The following is a 16,036-nucleotide window of genomic DNA, read 5'->3' as shown; positions in this document are numbered from 1 at the left end:
TAAATATTTATTGAATGAATGAATTCATTTTGCATTCATCTTCAGGTCATCTTTACATATAATAATGGACCATTGGGGGCTCTTTAGAGGTCAGAGCTGGATGTCAAGAAACTGTTGGGATTGTCTATTTGTGAGTCATGATAGACACACTGAAACTGTGCTTATTTTATGAGACTGTCTTCCAACCTAAAATTTCCAGAGTGCTTCCAAGTGTGAAATCATAGTGTCTGACATATGTTGCCTTATTGTGCGTGGGAACTGGTCAGACCTCTCAATGGGACAGGGCAAGGTATGGCCCAACACCTTACCAACAGCTGCTCTCATGTGTCCATCAGGAGCACCACCCTTTATTACCTCTTCTGCCTTAACACAGCAGAGCATATCACAGATGCATATTCATCGGTTTAGGGGGGCCACTAGGGTGAAGGTTACACTTGTCAGCCTATGTTCACCTTGCCTTGGCTCTGGAAACAAGCACCTGCAGAGTGTTCAACAAACAGGTGCTACTTGGCTTAATTTCAGCTCAACATGTGATTAGGTTTCCTGCAGTTAACTGGATTCACATATGCCTGGTCCATGGGAGCTGGGTGGCGTGGAAACCCACGTGCTGATGAGGGTCTGGCTTAGAAGTGCAATGACACTGACCAGAAGACAGATTTCTATGCATAAGTCTAAACTCAGTCATGACCCAGAAGACTAAATGGTGGTCATTAAAAGCATCTGAGTTCCACATCTGATTTTAATGCAATGGAAGTTATATAATTTTTTTCTCTTAGTTTCTCCACTTGTAAAATAGACAAAATTACCGGACCTATTTATAAGTTGTTGTGGGAACCTAGTGAGATTATTTTCAAGTGCTTAGCACAGGCTTAACAAAATAAGGCCTCAGTAAATGAAAGCTGACCTTTGACCTTTCTGGAAATACGGAGTTTCAGTGCCACAGTGACCCACTGGTCAGCTTCCTAAACTGGCCTCCTAAATCAGATGTGAGAGGAAGGCCCGCCAAGCCTCTCTCCTCCCTCATTAAGACCTCTGACATGCAAATCTCATTCTCTGTGCAACACCCAAAATTCAATGTCATTTCTTAATATTTCTTAATAGTTGCTAAGCCCATGAATTCACTGCTTAAAACACTAAGTGCTGAACTGGTCCTCAGAGATCATCTCATCCAACCTACTGGTCTTACAGAATGCTACGGATACTGAGAGCTGGAGAGGGGATGAGCCTAACATCACACGGCTAAGAAGTCGCAGAGCTGGAGCCAGAATCAGATTTCCAGACGTGATGGCCCTCCTCTTTTCCATACACTTTGCTGTCTCTCCCAGAGTCATGGTTTCAGAGGCTCAGACATCTTTTCCCTCGGTCTTAGGGTTCCTGAGGCCACGGTCTTCCTTTCTGAACAGCCGGCACCTCCAAGGATGACAGGGGCCCACATATAGCTCTTGGTGGGGGCAGGACACAGGGGCGGGAAACAGACTGTGGGACACATGTACCTTCACCCAGGGCCCCAGCAGTAGTCACTGCCAAAGCTTCACTTACCCTCCACAGACCCACCCTTACTTGGACTTTGGAAATACTGACTTTTAAAGACAATTGAGATGACTCTTTCCACTGTTTTGCTCTGGTTCTCATTTTACAGATAAAGAAACAGGCCATGGAGGTAAGGGAACCAGCTCAGGCTCATACACTATCCAATCTTTGAGTTCAAGCCAGGTCTCTTTGACTGCAGTAAAGTGCTCAGGGTTAGATCTGTAAAATGGAAACTAGAGCACTTACAAAATGAGGTGGCTGTGAGGATCGGACGAGCTCATGAAGGTGAACCTGCCAATACAAGAACCACCTACAGGAAGGAACCCTCTTATTCATCTTTGCATCACCAGTGCCTTGCACACTGTTGGTAACCAATACACTTTAAAAAAATTCCATGAGTGCATAAGTTAATAAATGAATGAATGAATAAAAAAATGACCCACCCAACAGAGGCGCCTGGAACACAAGAGTTATTGAACAAATGCTCCTGTCCCTCCCTTGCTCTGCAGGGTGGCAGCCAGACCCGCAGTTTCCATGCCTGGCACCTGGCAGGCCTCAATGAGTGTGTGTGGTGGGGCAAGTGACTCCCAGGAGTACTGGGCCTTCAAGGCCATGGGGAAATGCATGTCTTCTCGGCCGTAAGCGGAGGGCATGCTCTGAGACGCAGGTAAGGGCTGCCCATCTTCCAAGCTGACCTTGGCCCAGTCGTTAGCCAGACTCCGTGTTAAGCCTGGCTGCATGCGGCAGTGGAGGGCAGAGGCAAACCCTTCCAGCTATAGATGAGCCAGTGATGGGAATATGACCACCCAAGGAGGTCATCTGCCCAGCCCAACTCAACTTCCTTCCATTCTTCCATCCTGCCTCTCCTCTGTCTTCCTGGGGCTGCATATCTCAGTCCTCTTTGTCTGGTGACTGAGTAAATGGGCATCTAGAAGAGTGCCGGACAGAGTAGGTGCTCAATAAATATCGGCGGGATGAGTGAATGAATGAACAAAAACAGGACTGAAGGAAGAGACAGGCTGACTGATGTGTGTCTATTTATTGGCACAGGGTCCTACAGGGCCAAGACTACCCCCCTTCCCTGTAAAAATAAGTTCTGTTCTTCTCTCTCCCTGCTCTATCTACTTCTCTGCTCTGGCCAGGGAGGGCCAGTGCAGTCCCTGTGACTCATTCCCCAACACACAGGAACCAGTTTCCCCCTTACATACACACCACACATACTTCCTCTCTGAGCCCAGGGAAACTGGGAGGCAGCAGGTGGGCTTGTCTAGGCCCTCAGGCTTCCACTAAGAGCTGAGCACAGCTGGTCTGCCAGTGAGGGTTGGCAGCAGTATTGGGAGAAGCGGCATAAGGAAAATGGGTTGGGGGGTAGTCCCTGAGAGTGGAGCTGAAAGGGGCTGGGTCCACTCCCAAGGGGACACTGAGTGGGCCTCGGGGAGAAGTATGAGAGGCACACCACCCAGGCCCTGTGTGGTCCGAGTGCAGCAGGCACAGCAGGCCCCAAGGCCACCAAGTCAAGTGATCTTAGGACTGGAAGAGGCAGACTCCTTTCCGTGGGAGCTAATGCCCCCTTCTCCCCCAGTCCTCTTCCAGGCAGGGTGACATAGAAGGATGTCACAGTGAATGGTGGGGGCTCTGCTGGAGGCAGGGGTACCCCCGAAGCAGAGGCACAATGTGGTGTTTGAGGGAGGAGCGGAACTCATGTCACCTGCGGTGTGGAGGGGCTGGACTCAGCGCAGCTGGCATTCGCCTTCTCTAAACCTGGAGCAAACAGCCTTGCTAGGCGAGCTGCCCCAGGTCCTGGCAACAGCGAGCTATATCTCCCCAGCCCCAGGTCTACCACACCTCACACAGCTGCCCTGGGTTCATGGGGGAGCCAACAGGGCAGCCGAAGTGCCGCAGGAAGTCACGGGAGTTGGAGAGAGTGCCCAGCACACGGAAGCGGGCAGGGCTGTGGGGGTCGGTCACCAGCCCCTCGTGAGAGCTCTCGGGTGTGCGGACTGAGCACCACACCTGCAGGCCAGGACAGACACGGGGACATATGGTGTCTAGTGCAGACGGGGGGCCACAGACTGGGCTGTGGCAGAGCCATCCTGGGGAGGCAAACAACCACTGCCCCAGCCCCTCTGCTCAGGAGGCCTCTAGGATACAGCCGGCATCTCTGCCACATGCCCTTGCTACCAGCCTCGAGGGAGGGACCCTGCCTCCCCAATTCCTTGAGGGCCTTCCAAAGCTGCCCTGGACACTGGGTTGCCAAGGATGCATACATCTGAGGGGAAGAATCACGCGCCCCCCCAAGAGGCTGCATGTGGTAGTGCAAAGTGTCTTGAAGAGCTCCCCTTGAGTCCTTGCTCTGCCCCTTACTTTGTTCCGACGTAGCCGTGGATGAACCACTCTGTCCCCAAGCTTTAGTTGCCTCCTCCAAAGCTACCTTACAGGACTGTGGTGGGAATCAATCCCGTACCCTAACCCCTGCTCCTCAAACAGGGCAGTCCTGGCCTTTGGGATCTGTAAAAGCCTCCCGCAGAGTTCTCCTTCTTTGGGCCTCCAGGCACGCTTTCAAGCTCTGGGCACCAGGCCTTCCCAGGCCACCTTCCACACCCCACCTACAGCCCCATTTCCCAGTCCCTTTCCTGCATGCCCCAGACATCTAATGACATGCCCAGAGGGAGTGGGAGAGGGGCAGGCCCCAGATCTTCCAGGACAGCAATACCTGGGCAAATCCCACAAAGAAGAGCTGGTGATTGGTGAGCCCCACAGCTGGCAAGCGCTGCTCCTCCCCGTGCTTCCTCAGCCACGCTTTGTAAGCCTGCAGTCGGGCACCAGGGTGGCAAGTCCATCAAGTCTCACCCACCACTGCCACCCACTGCGCACCCCCCCACCACAGGCGGGCCGCAGCCACTGGAGGCCTGCTGGCCACTCACGTTATAGGCAGCCTTAAGTCCCCCATTGTCAGCGATGTTCTCCCCCAGTGTCTGCCGGCCATTGAGCCTCTCCCCATGGACTTGGTACTGGCTGTACTGCTCCTCCATGCAGGCCGTGTGGTTCCGGAAGGCCGCCAGGGACTCATTCTGCCACCAGGGCCGCAGGTTCCCTTCCTTGTCATATTCGCGCCCTGAGGAAAACTAAATCTTGGCACCTCACCATGAGTAGAGCAGGCTTCCACCAGCAGCCAGGCTCCCTGTGGCCAGCTCCCAATATTCCAAGGCCCTGCAAGAACCCCTAGGAATTCTAGGCTGGGGTGAGGGAGTTGTGGGCCACTCCAGGGGCCTCTACCTTGGTCATCAAAGGCATGTGTCAGCTCATGGCCCATCACCACGCCGATGCCACCAAAGTTCAGGGCCCTGGTGGGTGAGGAATGCTGCATGAGGACATGGTGGGGGAACTTCTGGACCCCACCTCCAGCCCTGGGTCCAGCTTCCCCATGGGCCCAGGCCCCAGCACCCAGCCCCTCCTGCCACAGACACACTTGGGGTGGTTACGGGTATAGAAGGGGGCCTGCAGGATGCCGGCAGGGAAGACGATTTCGTTCTTGGTTGGAAGGTAGTAGGCATTCACTGTCTGGGGGGTCATGCTCCACCTGGGAGAGCAAGAGAGAGAGGCTGAGGCTCCTGACTCTCCTGACACCCCTCCCAGCCCAGCAGCCCTGACCTACCTCCTGCAAAGACCTTGTGCTTCTGGTTTGAGATGTCTTGCCACCCCCTTCCCCAGCCCCAGAAAGCTCCCTTATCTCTCCTGATGCCCCAAGTGTCTATAGCCCCCCGTTCTCACTGGTCCCGGCTGGGAGGCTTGCGGAGCTGGTCAGCCATCACCTTAGCAGAGAAATTGTACAAATTCAACATGTTCTGGAAGAAGGAATCTTCAGAGACTTCATACTGTGGGAGCGGCGGGAAGCAGAAAGCAAGCAAGACAACATGTGGGAGAAGAGAATAGTCCCAGTTTGGCTACTAATTAGCACTCTCTGAGCCTCAGTTTTCCTCAATGGCAAAATAGAAATGAAATGTTTAGGAAATACAAAGCACCAATACTTAAAGAGTATTTACGTTGCTGGTGCTTTAGTGGTTTACATTCTGCCTCCTTCTAGTCTCACAACAAACCCCATCCCAGTTTTACAAATGGAGACACTCAGACCCAGAGAGGTTATATAACTTGTCCAAGGTTACACAGGTAGGTAGGATTTGGGAACACTGCATTCTGCTGTCGGCTAGCCTGCAGCCTGGCACAGAGCCAGCATGTGAACAGCGTCTGTCCCTTGCACTTGCCTCTGGAAGGACCCAACAGGGACTTCCTTCCCCCCGAGGGCTTGAGCCCCAATTACTGAGCCAAGAATAGACCCCCTCCTCACCTCGGAGATGAAGTTCAACACTGGTGAGCCCAGGTACTCACCCCATCATAAATATCATCCAGCTCTTTGGGCTCCAGGATGAAGTCCGGGAAGCCAATCATATCGTATATAGCGTCGGCCTGAAGAGACCAGATTAAGGATTTCCCTTCCCCGGCTCCGCCCCCGCAAACTGCATCCTCCATCCCCACCTGAAGATGGCGCCCCAACCCTGGCCACGGCTCACTTTCTCCTTGGCTGCCTGGCGGGTCTTCTCGTCCATCCAAACCAGCTGCCCCAGGGCCTCCTCAAAGGCTGTCCTGATCTCGCTGATCATCCCCTCAGCCTGGGAGGAAGGGGGTGTAAGGTGGCTTCCCACTGCACTGATGCATTCTTCCCCCCTCCCCCCCAATCCACCCCAGTGCCCCATCCCTGTCCTTCCAGGGGAGCGTGGGGGGTGGGGGGCAGGACTGCAAGTAAGGCTGAGCATCTTGGGAAGATGAGGAGGAAACACCATTTGTGAAGGTACTGAAATGGTGGGTGGCTTTTTTTCTAATTAATAAAAAAATTAACTGACAATAAGTTAATTGAATTAATATAATTTAATATAGTGTGTTGACTTTTATCTGATTATGGAAGGAAGGCATTAATAGCAGAAAATATGGGAAGTTGAGAAGAGGCGAAGAAGGAAACAGACCACTTATAATCCCATCACTCAGAGATGACTCCTTTTAAGATCTTGATTATCTCCTTTGAGAGTCTTTCCCTGCCTGGATATACATATATAACAAGGAATTGTGTTGTGCAACATACACATATCTTGTCAACTACTTTGTTTTTTGACTTGACATTATATCATGAGTTTTAGGTGGCCTCATAATCCATCCTAACCACAACCTTTCTTCCAGTCTCTATGATTAGATGTTCCAGCTTTTCATTTTTTCATTTTCATTCATTTTCATTCATTTCAATTTCATTCATTCATTCATTTCATTCATTTTCATGTTTTCATTTCTGCCTATTGTAAACCACACTGCAAGAGCCATTCTTGCAGATAATACTTGAAGCACATTCATTATCATCTCCTAATAAATAAATATTATTTTCCTAACCCTATAGGCAACATAAACTCATTGTAGAACATTTGGGAAATGCAGAGAACTTTAAAGGACAAAAAGAACCCCTCCTAATCTTCCCACCCAAAATAATTACTATTCATTTATTGATGAATTTCCTCTCAGTACCCCGCCCCTTCATGTACACACATGAATGAACTAAAACAAGGACTAGTGTTGGAAGAACCTCAAAGACTCACGATTTCCTTGCTTTGCCGGTCAAATGTGGCCTTCACGAAGAGGGAGCCCAAAGCGAAGCCAAGTGCGTCGTCTGTGTTGGAGATGCAGGTCTGCCACCTTGGCGTGCAGGACTGTAAGGGACAAAGAGCCAGGCCTCCCAGAGATGGCTCTGCTCTCCAGTCTGAGGGCCCTTCTCTTCTCTGTCTCTGGGACCGGACCTCTCACCTCTGAGCAATGGCAACCTGGGCTTGGGGGGTTGCTGCCCTCTCTCCCTCAGACTCCAGGGGAAACAAAGGGCCGAATTGAAAAGTGTGCCAACTCCAGCAGCAAAACCGCAGGAAGAGCATGTGTGCTGCCCACTCTGTGCTTAGTACTCTCCCCTTCTTTAGTTTCTAAGAGCCCCACTAGGGGCCAGAAGTTTCTTTGCTCAGCTCCATATCCCAGGCTTATATCCAGTCAGTCCCCCATGCCAGAAACCCACAGGTCACAAGCTTCCTCCATCTCCCTATACCCACATGCAATCTATCACCAGTGTCTACTACCCCAACTTCTTGCCACTCTCCCCAGTCCATCCCTTTGCCACTTCCCTGCCCAAAGACTGCAGTCACCTCCTAACTAGATACTCTGGCTCCAATCTCAATCCCCTGCCCTGTCCCTGTCGCTGCCTCTTCCATTTAGCTGCAAGAAAGATCATCCAATACCTAGATCTAACTAGGTGATTCTGCTTAAAATCATCCCATGGTTCCCCATTGCTGATAGAATGCCTGACTTTTTTTTTTTTTTTGCTTGCAATATGTGTCACTTTATTTTCATTATCTTCAAAGATAAGAGATGGAACACAATGAAACTGTCCCCAAGCCTCAACCAATTAAGTTTTCTCTCTCTCTCTCTTAATTTTTAGTTCAGTTCAATGCCTGACTTTTTAACAGAGCACTCAGGTCCCTTTGTACACTGCCCCAGGCCCACCTCACCACCCTCAGCCTCTCAGTCAGCCTATTCCCATAACAGACCACACACAAGTCCATGACTTCCTGGCCTCTGGGAATTTGCACATGCTTTTCTTTTACCTAGAATGCCCTTCTCCCTTGCTCCCTTGCTGAACTAATTCTTCGAATGTTGCCTCTTCATAAAGAACTGTCCTGATGCCTCCCCTTCCCCTGGATAGGATGTGCTATCCCTTCCTCTGTTCTATAGCACAAAGGTCTTCCACACAATGTGAGCCTTTATCACCCGAAAATACAAGGTTTGTTTACATGTCTGTGTCCCCCACTTCACGGGGCACCTTGAAACTGAGAAGCACTTTTATTCTTCTCCTTAATCATCATCATCAAAGCTGAGTGCCTCTGCGTACAAGGCACAGGAGCTTCACTTACACTGGCTCAGTCCTCAGACAACCCTGCCACCATTCCTATTTCACACACCAGGAAACAGACCGGGTGACCTGCCCAACCGAGGTCCCATGGGCCAAAACACAGAGGAGTTGGGATGGCAACCCAAGTCATCTTGGTTCCTACACCTGTTCCACACTCTACCATGAGGCAGTGGTGCCTGAAACACAGGCACCCTAGGCTGGATTGGAAGGTGGGGACAGAGTCAGAAATCCCACCTTCTTGGTGCCATAGAGGGTCTCCAGCAGTTTCTCCTGTGCAGACTCAAAGCGATGGTCCAGGCTTGAGGTTGTCTTCTGTACCAGGTTCCAAATCAGGTAATTGTTCAGGACGCTGGCATCCAGACCAGAAGGTAAGGAAAGGGCAGCTGTGGTACCATTTCCACCCCAAATCTGCTCCACGAATGTGCAGGCAACTGAAGTCCTGAGAGGCATATGGAGGAGCTGTCCCAGAATCCCTCTGTCTCACCCTGGGACCACACACCTGCCTGCAGAGGTCAACTTGGAGCCAGGTGTGGGAATAAAGAGTGTAAATGGACCCCCTGAAGCCCCAGCCTAGGGGAACAGCCTGCAGACATTCTCTTTTGTTGTTTGGAAGGTCCAGGGCCTTGTCAAAGGCTGCTCTGTGTCTGGCTATGCCAGTCCCCATGCCCAGTCCCTGCCTGGACCTGCGTGGAGCTCTGAGCCCCACCTCCCACACTTTGGGCTCTTCCCAACCTTGGCTCTGTGTGGTTGATGAGCTCTGACACCTGCTGCAAATAATCCGTCCCATACACCACCACGGGCTCAGAGTCACCCAGCTCCAGTGGTGACAGCAGGAAGGACAGAAACTCCAGCCAGTTCACGGAGGGTGCCAGGCCCTACAGCCAAAAAAAAAAAAAATCTCAACCCTCCTTGCCTGCCTGCCTGCCTGGCTGCCAGCAGACCCCTCCCCCATTGGTATGCTGGAGCCTGGGAACCTTTCCCATTGCCATGGCAACATCTAGTAGCTGCTTGGTAGCCCCTTCCCGCAATAAACCTTTTTCCAGGCCTGAATGCTCCTTGATCTGGGAGCCCAGTCATTTACTATACAAGAAAAACCAGCCTATATAATGTTCAGCTGGGGCACAGATATTCAAATATTTTCACGACAGTTGATAAAATCCAACTCCCCTGACACCATCCAGGGTCCCTACATGACTAGTCTCTCCTTCAGAACCCCCCACCCCCCTATCTAACCTCTCCATCATCCAACTAAAGGGTTGGTTCCTGGCCCAGTAAGGGCCCTCCAGGAGATACTTCTAAATTTCTTTTGATTGTTTTGTGGACATCTTGTACAAATCGTTACAGATTTTTAACATAATCCCTCTATGCATCCCCAGGCAACATGAAAGGGGACCAAGGGATGGCCTAGTGAGAGGTGACCTAAAATGGATATAACAGTGTAGCTGGGAAGCTCAAAAAATCAAGCAAATGAGGAAAGGACCAGCTGCCTCAGGAGGACCACAGGAAGGAGAGCTGGGAGGCCTGCTCTAGGGGCTGCCCCACCCCCAGCGGTCCACGTTCCCGGCCTGCCGCACCTGCAGTTCTGAGATGCTCATCTTGTGGTAGATCTTCTCCTCATCCCGCCTCTGGTCCTGGGGCACAGTGATGTTGGCCAGCTGGACCTCCAGCTCCAGCACCTGCTGCATCTGCTCCCGCGTGGAGCCTGGGTGCCCACCCAGCAGCATCCCCAGTTCCTCCATGTAGTCCAGGTAGGCAGTGAGAACCTGTCAAGGCCCTGAGTCACCCTTGGAGCCCAGCAACAGGTCCTGCCCAAGGCTGCGGGGGTCTGTTCTGGCCCCCACCTCTCCTTACCGTCTCTTCTGCTGACCTCCTCACAGAAGCTTTCGTGGACAATCCCCTTTTGTTTCTGTCATACTGCTTACCCACCATCTGCTAGGATCTTGCTGATTTATTTGTGTACTTACTTATCATCTATTTCCCCAAGGACAAGGCAAGTTCAGAAGAGCACCGTTGCAAGTCACAGCAGCTTATTCACCCTGCCACCCCTAGGGCCTAGAACGGGGCCCAGCACGGAACACGTGTCCTGCAAATATTTGTCCGGTGGATGGACCTGCTTCCCACACCGCTCTGCCTTTTCGTTTCCTAAAGCCCTTCTATCCTTTCAGCACCTCAGTGACCACATGCCCTCACCTAACAGCTGAGTAGACCCCACCGGGAATTTGGTCCACAGTAGCTTTGAGGGTCTTCCATCTCCCATCCAGCCAGGCCTCAACCTTGCTGCTTTCTCAGCTCCCTTCTAGTATCCAGCAGGGGGAAAGGTGCAGAAAAATACATAGTGACCACAAGTATACACATGTTTCAGGCTCTGCTGGGGCCCTCCAGGTAATGTATCTTTCTTCCCTCTCCCAGCAACTCCACAGAGTGGATATTAGTCCAATTTTGCAGATGAGGAAACAAGCTTGAAGACGTTGCATGACTTAACCCCTTGACAAACTAGCAGATGGCAGAGTCCTAACGTGGCTCAGGCCTGGTGGTTCCAGCCACGGCCCCAGGGCTCCGTGGGTGCAGGGCAAACTCATGCTGCTTTAGTCCCTGCTGGTACTCGAGCTCCAGTGAGGCAGGCTGTTTTCTCAGTCCTTCACAGTGGCCTCAAGCTCTAGTACAGCATCTGGCACATAGTAGGTGCTCAGTAAATATTTGTTGAATGACGAGATGAGCACCCCACCAACAGACCCTTAGCACTTCTCAGCACCCGCTCCCTGGGGCCCTCCTCTCAGGTGCCACTACTCATTCTGCCCTTTAAGCCCCATCTGGGCTCCCTCACTCGCCTAAGGCCATTTCCTCTTCTACTCATTGAAAAGGACCAGATCCCTTAACATCCATTCCCTCTACTTCAAAGTCTGTCTCCCGCCTCTCTTCTTCCTTGCTGCTGGTGTCAGAGAAAGAGATTTGAGGACCAGTCCCAGTCATCCCAGCTCCTGAGGAGTTGGCCAACCCAGCCAGTCATACTGACCCTGCCCTGCCACCACCCCCCTCACTTGTCCCCTTCTTTCCCTGCCCTTAGCTGAAGACTTACACTGAGACATTCCTGAACCCCGTTTTATTCCTCAGTTTTTATCCTACATGAACCTTTTATGCTGCAGCTTCCCTCAGATGCTGGCACAGACTTCCTGCCTGAGACAACCAGCAACACATAGGGCTGAACTGAAGCTTTTTCCCACCAATAGCCAGTTGGTCGAACTGGTTCTCTCCAGGATTCTCCAAATTCTCTCCTCTCCTGACTCTCCTGATGTTGAACCACACACCTGTTTCTGCCCCTCCTTTTCCATTTCTTTTGGGATAAATGCTAAATCTGATCCACAGTGTCCATGCATAATATGAATCTACATATCTGTCCAGAAGGAACCCCCCCACACACCCCGGCAACACACACACATCCTGAATTCCCCTCTCTGGTCCATCAGCGGGTTATATGACCTCCCACCTCAAAACCTTTGCATAAGCTCTTCCCTTTGCCTGAACCCTCTCCTTTCACAGCAGCCTGCCCTTATCCCTAGACAAGGCTGGTCCCCTGTGACACAGTCTGGAAATGCCAGGCTGGCCCTCTGTGACAGTCCCAGCAACTGCACATGGGATACGCCGAGCCACTTCATGGCTTCTCCTCCACTGAGAGGGCAAAGGCCCTGTCTTGTTTACCACTAGTCTGGAGGAGGGTCTGGCTGAGGACAAGGGACTCTCCTGGTATAGTCACTCCACAGTGGCCTACCTCACCGGATCTCTTTCTCCCACTGCCTTGAAAATGCAGGAATATGCTTCTTTCCCTTCTGTACTCTTGTCCAGCCTCTCATTTCTCCTAAGCCTTTGTTTACATTTTTAAGCAGATGCCCCACAAGCCCTCAGATACCTCCAGCCTCGTCCTCTCTCTGGGACTTCACCCGGCTTCCACAGCCATCTGCTGACCTCACCAGGAAGACGGTACCCAGGTTGCTCACAATCACATGTCTAAAATGAGGGGTTCCCACTCCCTGAGTACCTGCATGAGCTTGTAACCCTCCTTTCCCCAAACAGGCACCATAGGAGGTAAATGCTACGATCCCCATTATACAGATAAGGAAAGAGCTTCACCTTGCACCAAGCCACAGGGCTACGATCAAAATCAAGGTCTGACCCCAGAGTCTGCCCTTTTCCTGTGATGTCACACTGTCTCCTCTTCCCCAGTGTGCTCTGAGCCAGTTCTTCCTCCGGGCACCCCTAGTTCTTCCACGACTCCTCCATTCTGCCATCACTCAGGCTTATAGCCTCATCTGTCTTTATCTCTTCCTCCTACTCCCAGTCACTCGCAATTCACGATTTGCCCTTGGTTACGTCTTTTGCATCCTCCCCTTCATAATATTCCCTCTGCCACTTCCCATATCTGGGCACTTAGAGACTCAGAGCTTAGAGTACTACTGAGTTAGCTCATCTCCAGGCTCCCTCTCTTGCTTCTACTTGTCACACCAAGCACTGCTTACTGTACTTACTGGGTTCTCCCTTCCTGCTCTGGGAGGCCTATAAAATAAAACTCAGTGTTTCATGGTACAGGATTCCAGGTCCCCTCCACAACTAGTTCCTACCCACGTGTTTAGCCTGTCATCTGCTTTGAGCACCACATTTTGCCAAACTGGACCCCTTCTTATTGTCCAAACATGCCTTAGCTTTATCCTTCTTCAAGACTTTGTTTACACTCTTCTCATTACCCAGCATGCCCTCAGCCCCTCTTAGCTATTCTACACAGCCTGGTTCAGATGCAATCTCATCAGGAAACCCCCGACTACCTGGGTCTCTCCTGAGGCCTAGAGACCCCTTTTGAGGCTGTTCTCAGCTATCTGGGTCCATGAACCCATCTCCACTGAAAGGTTTGTGTGGCAGTGGCTCTGCGGGTACTTCTCAGAGCTGCCCCGTGACACCTGGCACACGGTAGGTGCCTAGAAGAAGGGGAAGGAAGGAAACAAGGGGAGAGGGAACAGAAAGAAAGGGGGGAGGGAAAGCGAGGAGGGTGAGCAGGAAGGCTGGGAGGGAAGGAGGAAGGAAATGAAGGAAGAGTGAAGGGGGAAAGAAGGATGGAAGGGTAGCCGGCTGACTAGGCAACAGGACAGGCTCACCTTCCCCGCTATGACCCTGGACAAAGGGAAAGTAAATAAGCATCGGCCCAGCTCAACAGAGGGGTGGGTGTTCTGAGGATGCTCCTTACTTTCTCATTGGCGGTCCTGTTTAGGTAGTAATCTCGAGAGGGGAGAAAGAGCCCAGATTGGTCCACCTGCAACAGCAAGTCAAGGGAGTGAGCCTTCCCCCAACACACACCTGGACTTTTGTCCAGGGGATAGAGCCACCCCAGCCTGCCTGTGTCACAAGGGAGGAGAATCTGGGCTCCGCAAATGGTCTGTGAGTCCCTCCCAACCCATCTCCAGACTGGTACCTGGATAACATTGCTGTTGGAACTCTTGGAGTCGGCACTGACATACACCGTGAAGAAAGGGGTGGCCCTGTAGGTCCCTGCTACTGCCTTCAGCACTTCCATGAAGTTGTCCTGGTCCCAGGGCCCGGTAATGTTCCAACCACCGATCTGAGTAGAGACCACAGTGGAAACTATGGCACAGGGGCCCCCAAAGCTTTCTGGGGCCACATCCTCTCCCAAGCCCTATCCTGGCTTCCCTTAGGGGTCCTACCTTGTCAATGAGGTCTCGAAGTGGCTGGGCTCCCAGGTCTTCAATGCGCTCCACCTGCAGGCAGGAGAGGTAAAAACGCTGTGTCTTCCGCTCAGCTTCGCTGCTGGAGTTGAACGTGGTGTTTTCTGCAGGGGAGAACACAGGTCCAGTCAGCAACAATGCCAACCGCTGACAGGAGTCCTGGGCCCTTGCTTGGTCCCTCTCCTCGCCTTGTGACGGGGCAGTCCTCCTAATGTAGAGCAGGAAGACTGTCTGAAACGGCAAAGCGTGACTTCCTCTCCCCTGCCCATGGAAACAGAGATCTCCAGGCACACACTCCCTGGTGCCACCCCACATCAACAGTGGTCTAAACAGAATGCAGAGGACATACTCAGAGGTCTGTCCCCACAAATCTATCCCCACCTCTCAGGGTCCCCCCGCTGTCCACATTCCCCACCCCAGCAGAGTCTGCAGTTGTCCACTTACTCATTCAGTCCCAGACATGTACTGAGTACCTAAATGCAAAGCCCTGGTCCAGGTGTGAGCTTTACTTGGCACAGCGCCTCCCCAACAGCCCCACTCACCCAGCAGGTGCTTCAGGATGGCCTGGTTCTGGTCCCAGAGGCTGTTGAAGGTGTTCCAGCGAGAACGCCCATCAGGCAGAGGATTTCTCTGAATCCAGCCTCCACAGGAAAACTGGTAAAAGTCCTCACACGGACTCACCCCACGGTCCAGGGACTCCAGGATTTTTCCAGCCACTCGAACGCAGGCCTCTGTGAGGCAAGTGCTGTGGGATGGGTCTGTGGCAAGGGACATGGTGGGTAGGGGGGCAGGAGTAGGCAACTGTCAGTGAGCCTAGGAAAGGCAAATGCTTTGGGAAGGGTCATGACAACAAGAGCGTTGGGAGGAGAGAGAAGAGCTGGGGGGAAGACTGGCCTGACCACAATAAACCTTAGAGGCCCTTGAATCCCCAGAGCCCCCACAGCTAGGAGGGCTGGTGACAGGTGTGGGCCCACCTACCTCTGTGGTACTGGACCCCCAGGACCACTAAGCAGCCCAGCAGCAGTGCAGCCAGCAGTAGGGAGACAGCTGCTAAGACCAACTCCAACTGCGTGTGGGAACCCAAGAAGTCTCTTGTCCTCTTCTGGAATCCCACCTGGGGAACACAGGGTGACAGTGAGCTAGCAAGCTGCCAGTGGGGATCCAAGATCACAGAAGGCCTCCCAAAGGGCGAAGACACAGGCAGTTTCCAGAGCCATGGAGCAAAGACGCTAAAGGGCTTGACTTTGGGCACAGGGGCAATGAGGCAGTCTGAGTTAAGTCCGGAGCCCGCTTTGTGCAAAGTCATGGCATACAATGGCCTCACCATAGTTCTAGCGCAGAGGCCAGAGATGAAGCTGAGGTGGGGGCAGGTGACCCTCCAGGGCAGCCCAAAGTTCTGGGTCTGCCAGGCGTCACGTCAGGGCTGGGGCCTGGTGAGAAAGGGGGAACCCCCTTGCCCACCTCCACAGCGTCCGGGGAGGCCCCGCCCTCTACGGGGTTCTCAGGTGCGTCTTCCTCCCGCAGCGTGGTCCGTTTGTACTCCACCATCTGCCAGACAGTCGGGGGCGCCAACCGAGGTCAGGCAGAGAGGACCCTTTGCCCACGGCCCTGCCCCCGTGCCCCTGGCCTGGCCGGGCCCCCTCCTGTCCGCAGGGAGGATCCCCTCTCTTCTGCTGGGCTCTCCGGCCTGGGGTCCCTCCGACCCGCGCCCCCTCCGGCACGCAGCCCCTTCTCCGCCAGCCCGAGCCCGTGCCGACTCCTCCGGCTCCCTCGGCCTCAACTCCCCCTACCC

The 16,036-nt window shown here is 52.7% G+C and overlaps 1 protein-coding gene across 9 annotated transcripts in view; it reads right to left on the bottom strand.

Annotated features, from left to right (window-relative positions):
* Positions 1-2,557: 2,557 nt before the first annotated feature.
* Positions 2,558-16,036, bottom strand: part of ECE2 (endothelin converting enzyme 2) — a 31,697-nt gene continuing 18,218 nt past the window's right edge. For 3 of the 9 annotated variants that reach the window (XM_047731898.1, XM_047731866.1, XM_047731850.1), the window contains 18 exons: positions 15,706-15,792; positions 15,223-15,358; positions 14,787-15,002; positions 14,224-14,348; positions 13,974-14,120; positions 13,749-13,814; positions 10,093-10,281; positions 9,251-9,393; positions 8,753-8,867; positions 7,167-7,277; positions 6,099-6,197; positions 5,917-5,994; positions 5,302-5,405; positions 5,000-5,110; positions 4,807-4,874; positions 4,455-4,645; positions 4,244-4,339; positions 2,558-3,543 (listed from right to left, as the gene is read on the bottom strand). In XM_047731898.1, the coding sequence (XP_047587854.1) occupies positions 3,367-3,543; positions 4,244-4,339; positions 4,455-4,645; positions 4,807-4,874; positions 5,000-5,110; positions 5,302-5,405; positions 5,917-5,994; positions 6,099-6,197; positions 7,167-7,277; positions 8,753-8,867; positions 9,251-9,393; positions 10,093-10,281; positions 13,749-13,814; positions 13,974-14,120; positions 14,224-14,348; positions 14,787-15,002; positions 15,223-15,358; positions 15,706-15,792 (2,259 nt within the window). In that variant the 3' untranslated portion in view covers positions 2,558-3,366. The remainder of the gene's footprint in view (positions 3,544-4,243; positions 4,340-4,454; positions 4,646-4,806; positions 4,875-4,999; positions 5,111-5,301; positions 5,406-5,916; positions 5,995-6,098; positions 6,198-7,166; positions 7,278-8,752; positions 8,868-9,250; positions 9,394-10,092; positions 10,282-13,748; positions 13,815-13,973; positions 14,121-14,223; positions 14,349-14,786; positions 15,003-15,222; positions 15,359-15,705; positions 15,793-16,036) is intronic. The other 6 variants (XM_047731873.1, XM_047731870.1, XM_047731861.1 and 3 more) reach the window with 5 other exon arrangements.

Source organism: Lutra lutra, chromosome 1 (assembly GCF_902655055.1).
Source record: "Lutra lutra chromosome 1, mLutLut1.2, whole genome shotgun sequence".
Classification (NCBI taxonomy): Eukaryota; Metazoa; Chordata; class Mammalia; order Carnivora; family Mustelidae; genus Lutra; species Lutra lutra.
This window is presented reverse-complemented; position numbering and strand designations above follow the sequence as displayed.